Source organism: Notothenia coriiceps, unplaced genomic scaffold (genome assembly GCF_000735185.1).
Source record: "Notothenia coriiceps isolate Sejong01 unplaced genomic scaffold, NC01 NC01_scaffold00010934, whole genome shotgun sequence".
NCBI classification, from domain to species: Eukaryota; Metazoa; Chordata; class Actinopteri; order Perciformes; family Nototheniidae; genus Notothenia; species Notothenia coriiceps.
The window spans coordinates 20,212-26,092 of record NW_011343635.1 but is presented as its reverse complement, the minus strand read 5'-3'; the positions used below and the strand labels follow the sequence as shown (position 1 = coordinate 26,092).

At 42.6% G+C, this 5,881-nt stretch overlaps 1 protein-coding gene across 1 annotated transcript; it reads right to left on the bottom strand.

Moving 5' to 3' along the window:
* Positions 1-2,042: 2,042 nt before the first annotated feature.
* On the bottom strand, positions 2,043-5,733 carry LOC104946282 (coiled-coil domain-containing protein 129-like). The gene is made up of 6 exons (XM_010772069.1): positions 5,658-5,733; positions 3,925-4,002; positions 3,392-3,594; positions 2,800-3,290; positions 2,150-2,210; positions 2,043-2,059 (listed from the first exon to the last, which is right to left on the bottom strand). The coding sequence occupies exons 3-6, from the start codon at positions 3,588-3,590 to the stop codon at positions 2,043-2,045; spliced, it is 768 nt and encodes a 255-aa protein (XP_010770371.1). The 5' UTR covers positions 3,591-3,594; positions 3,925-4,002; positions 5,658-5,733.
* Between the last annotated feature and the right edge of the window lie 148 nt (positions 5,734-5,881).

Below are 5,881 nucleotides of genomic sequence, written 5' to 3'. Positions count from 1 at the left end.
ATTTGGTTGTTTTGGGAAGCGTTGTGATGATGCAGGTGATTAGAGTGTGTGTGACGATGTGTGTGTGTTTGCAAAGACTCTTTTATCAAACTGTTTCCTAAATTACTAGGAAGTAGTTTAAAGTAGAGACACTACATACTGATATACACCTGAACATCAGCAGGAGAGGACTCTTTAAAGTAGAGACACTACATACTGATATACACCTGAACATCAGCAGGAGAGGACTCTTTAAAGTAGAGACACTACATACTGATATACACCTGAAATTAACTGAATATGTCCCCTTTAAAGAAATGAAGGGATGTTTTCCGCTGTGTATGTACAGCCTTTCCTTGTCTTCTTCTTCTGTTAAGTTTTACAGCAGTTTACATCCATAAGTGTTGCATTACTGCCACCTGCTGCACATAACTCTATATAATCTCCGGCATAGTGAATTTACTAATTTCCATGTACATATGAGTGAAAGTGTGTTTATACTCGGTCCTAAGTATTCACACATAACCTGATGCAGGAAAAGTCCCTGAACATTTCATGGCTGGACTGCCTGTGTGAATGTGACCTAAGTGTGTGACTTCTAGGTGCATATGATTGATTCCTCAGTATATTTTTGCATGTGTGTGTGTGTGTGTGACACTCTGTCTCGGGTGCTGTGGGTGGTTTGGGGACAGAAAGTGTTTGCCGTCCCTGAGGCCTCTAAATTACCTGTCATCTTTCCCATGATGCAAAGGTCATTTCACAATCATGGGGAGTCCATCGTCCTGCGGCCCACAGGCTGACAGGATGTCACAACAACCCCGGTCCCGCTCCATGCTTATTAGAACAGAACAGTGGGAAGCCCTCCGCCACCGCAACAATACTTGTCATAACACCTTGCAGAAGAATCCACTGGATTCCTGGCAAAAATCACTCCTGGCTGTTAGTAAAAAGTGTCGAGAAAACTGTGAGAATATATGATCGACCCTCCATTATGTGATGTGTTCAATCTAACTGGAAACCAAAGCTGAGGGTTCTGTTTTTAGTTAAAACATGAGCAGGATGTGACTTTTATTGTCACCTTTTTGAGCCTTGTATAGCTTTGTCGACTGCTGCCAAATCTTCTTCCAGCTAACACCAAAAACACACCAGAGAGCGGCAAAGTATATCTCAAAGCGATAATAACTATTTTAAATTCAATTGTTTAGAGGACATATTGTGCTCAACATCAGCTTCATATCAGTATGTAGTGTCTCTACTTTAAAGAGTCCTCTCCTGCTGATGTTCAGGTGTATATCAGTATGTAGTGTCTCTACTTTAAAGAGTCCTCTCCTGCTGATGTTCAGGTGTATATCAGTATGTAGTGTCTCTACTTTAAAGAGTCCTCTCCTGCTGATGTTCAGGTGTATATCAGTATGTAGTGTCTCTACTTTAAAGAGTCCTCTCCTGCTGATGTTCAGGTGTATATCAGTATGTAGTGTCTCTACTTTAAAGAGTCCTCTCCTGCTGATGTCAAGGCACACNAAAAGAGGTGCTGCAGCACAGGCAGTATGAGAACAATAAAGAGCATGGAGATGCTGATGTTCAGGTGTATATCAGTATGTGGTGTCTTTACTGTGACATGTCTCCATGCTCTTTATTGTTCTCATACTGCCTGTGCTGCAGCACCTCTTTTCACCTTCTGTCTGAAACCAGAGCCCAGTCTGCTCTGATTGGTTAGCTGGCTGGCTCTGTTCTGATTGGTCAACCGCTTAGAGATGTCCCGCCCCTTAGCCTGTCACCTACAATGTATTGGAGCGCCAGGTTTTCATAGAGAGGTCACTATGTTTTGGCCTGACAGAAAACCATGCAGTATAACCAGCAATGATGCCCATATGGAAATGACCAAAGCCTCTAATGCCTTTGCATTTTTTGCATCATGCGAGATTGTCCAATGATGCTGAAACTGTATGCCGGTGATTTACATATTTATGTTCCCGTTGATAGTTCTATCATGTAAAACAAACACTCTAAGTCGAATAAGCGGTCTGTGTTGTAAAGTGTCATTCAGGTGTGATAAAGTTTTGTTAAGGAACTACTTTGCCTGTGTTTTCAGGAGTGGTAATATAGAGAAAGCGAGCAAGCAAGCGAATTGAGAATACTTGAATAAATAATAATAGGTTTAGAGACCCACCTAAATGTTCTGATCCTCCTGTGTAGCTCCCTGTCGCACTACTTTCATCAAAACTGTGGATCTGGAATGATAAATATAAAAAAGGACAATGTTAACAACAACAGAGATGTGTGTGGGGGTATGAGTTATTAAATGCATATTGCAATCCCATTGGATCAGCTCGGCTGCAAATCATATATTAGTTAAGATTTAACGTTTAGTTTACAGAAATGTGTTAATACATTCAACACTGTCTATATTAAGGGTACGAGTTAGTGACTTTGTTCTACTTGATTGCATTTTATTATCTAATTTCAATCATATCTCCTAGTAACTGCATTAACATACAACTAACATGTTTAATATATATAAAGTTAAAAACACAAAGATACTGATTTTTCCAACCATCAGCATTTACATCATGCTTTATTGTCAGGAATGGATGCTCAAGGTAAAGAAATAAAAAGAGATGGATTGAGATATCGTTTTTTAAATAGGGTAAATATGAGCTTTTGTAAGTCAATCAAAATGTATCATTGTAAAAGAAGAAATCGGGGGAAGTCAGAAAATAAGAAACTCTTCACTTCCAACAGGCAAACCTACAAAGGATGCTATTGCTAGGGTTGAAATTGATACACTTTGAGATCTGTGGCAGTTGCAGTTCAACTTGCCTCTTCCATTTCAAATGATTCCCTGGCCGGTCCTGTGCTCCTCTTCCTCAGTAAAGTGTTGGCTGGGGGTCTGGGTTGACCTTCTGTCAGGGGCCCGTGTCTGAGGGCTCCCCCCTGGACTGTGAAAGCAGCCATATTAGGGTCCGGACCGGGTCCTTGTTCCTCCACCAGAGGACTCAGACACACGGTCTCCAGGAGTCCAGGTTTGGCTCTTTTTAAGGCAGGTTTCTTGTCTCCAAGGCTGGATGGAGGTTGCATAGCTTCAGGTGGATCAGCAGCCGGTGTGGTTAGGTCAAGAGACTTCTGGCTGTGGATTTGGCTGAGGGACTTCTTTGACGCTCGCCTGAACAGCATGCCCACGTGCCGCCTCTTCTCCCGGGCCTCAGGAGTCAGGGCTTTCCCCAGGGGGGCTCTGAGGGGGGAGGAAGGCCCAGCCAGGGAGGAGAACGCTGTGGTCACCTGCTGGAGAACCTCGAGCTGTCTGAAGCGATCTGGAGGGAGAAGACAGGGAAATCTTGTTATCACTTGTGTTATCAGGAATGATTCTTCACATTCATGTACCGGTGGTCATGGTGCTGGAATCCAGACTTACTGCTGACGTCTGGGTTCTCCAGGTCCAGCCGGTTCTGCTGGGCCTCCAGAAACACATGCAGGTTTATCCCTTTGGCCTGAGACTGGTAGTTGATGAATCGAGCCGGGATGCGTCCGGAGAGGTCAGGCTCGTCGCAGCCAAAGCCCATCTCCAGCAGAACCTCCTCCGGGTCGTCGTTCCACAGGTTCAGGACGTCCATCACACTGACCACAGGGAGGAGGAGATCATAAATCAGGATATAAGGTAAATGCATGACTCGCCCCCCCCCCCTTAGCATCTCGCCCTGACAGAATTCCATGCAGTATAACCAGCAATGATCCAGATATGGAAATAACCAAAGCCTCTAATGACTTTTTTGCATCATGCCAGATTGTCCAATGGTGTGTGTGTGTGTGTGTGTGTGTGTGTGTGTGTGTGTGTGTGTGTGTGTGTGTGTGTGTGTGTGTGTGTGTGTGTGTGTGTGTGTGTGTGTGTGTGTGTGTGTGTGTGTGTGTGTGTGTGTGTGTGTGTGTGTGTGTGTGTCCAAGTCCAACCTGAGTGCTCCGGAGTGAGCTGAGATTGTTGAGTTGATGCTGTTCCACCGGCTGAGGGAATGACTTGACCGGCTCCTCCTGAGGAAGTACAAAACAAAGAAAGGTTTCACAGACCATATTTCAAATTGTAAAATATGAATTAGCTCTTCATACAAATGTAATATTTATATATACTGTATACCCTGTCGAGGGAATACAGAATTAATCTCTTATTGTGTAATGATTGATCAATCAAACTACATCGACCAGCTGAAATTTAATATTTGTGATTTGTGTTATTACTTACTTTCAGATTTAAGAACTACTGAGACACGGACTAATTCATTGTTGGTTTTGCTCTTTGCGTGAGATTAGTCTACAATTATAGCATATACAGAAGTCATTAATGGCTTTTTTTAGTTTTCTCATTACGGCCACTCATTGACATTTGACACTGGAATCATTCATAAAATCATACTGTTAAAAACTCAAGGTAAACATAAGTAGTAGCTTAACTTCTGGTCTTGTTTGATAATCACTGGCCTGATAAGTTATAGCTAATAATAAAAAGCCCCCCATCAACACCCTGCGGGTCAAATAGGTCAAATGGGTAAGGTCTGAATGAATACTGCTCTTGCAAACATCACAGAATAGAAAGCAGCCATGCAGTGGCTATCAGCTGTGTGTACTCACATTGTGCTGCAGGTCTGTGTCGATCATAACCCTGTGTGACATGTTTTGCTTGATCTTTTATACTTCTGCCCTCTTCCAGCTGATTCATATTTTCTGCTCAGCTGTCAGGCATTGTAATAACTTTCCTCGGACGCTTTCGCTTTCTATGCAAACCTGTGTGGGCAGTGCAGCTTATTTGCCTGGTAAATATGACTTGTAGGTATCTGTCTACCTTTCTGTTCAGCTCCAGAAGCTGCTGTCACGGCCTGAACTAACAACTGTCAGTCAAAGAGTTCAAATCAAACGAAGAGCATTTATTTATTCTAAAAGGTTATGTAATCAGATAGGTAATAAAAACAGCTCTTCCTTGTAACAAAGCGCATATCTTTAAGTCATTACAGGAACAGCTATTGAAGTGTTATCAGGTGTGGTGCAGATTATACTGTATGTGATGCTTTCATGAAGCGCCCTGTCTGCTTTAAGTGAAGTTATGTAAAGTGTTTATCTTTATAATATGTTCCACCCTGTCAACCCTTTAATCCCTGGACAGTAGAAACGTAAACTTTAAAACGTATCAATAACATTGAAAGCATTTTACAATAGTCAAAGTAAAGACTTAACCAAAAATGAGATGTAACAACAATTTAGCTTTAGCCTTTTATGCAAAACACTCAACTGAACATGGCCCTATAGGCAAAACTTGTATTAGATTTTACAGCGTGTTAACCTTTTTAATGTTATGTATAGGGTGATAGAGCTGGGCTTCGTAGGAAGTGTCGCAGACAGCTTTCAGTGGTATTTAGAAGAGGGAACAGATGGGGAATGTGCTTACATGAGCTAACACTGCAGCGCTGGTCACTTAGAAAGTTATTTTGTTAGAATATAAATCAACCAAGAAGCTTTGTGTTTTAGTATCTTTTCAGCAACAATAAAGAAGTAAATATAGATTACATTTCAAACAGTGTTAGCATGGATTCCAGCAGTGTGCAGTGTGATAGAGATCAGCCTCTGCACGCACTTCTGACAGGAGATGAGAACAACATGAAGAAGAAGAAGAAGAAGAAGAAGAGAGACGTCCTTACCACAGAAACTCCTGGACCGTCCTCGCCCCCCGGCTACCATATAGAGACGCTGCAGGAGAGAGAAGTCATGTCATCCGGACAGACGGGGCACATGAGGCCGGACATGACAGAGAGGGAACATCAGTAAAAGCAAGAAGGCAGCCTCCTTGATTCTCAGCTGGTTGAGAGTCAGCACATCCTGTCCAGGTCTGTGTCAGGGCTCCTTGAGCTATATTAGGAAAGTG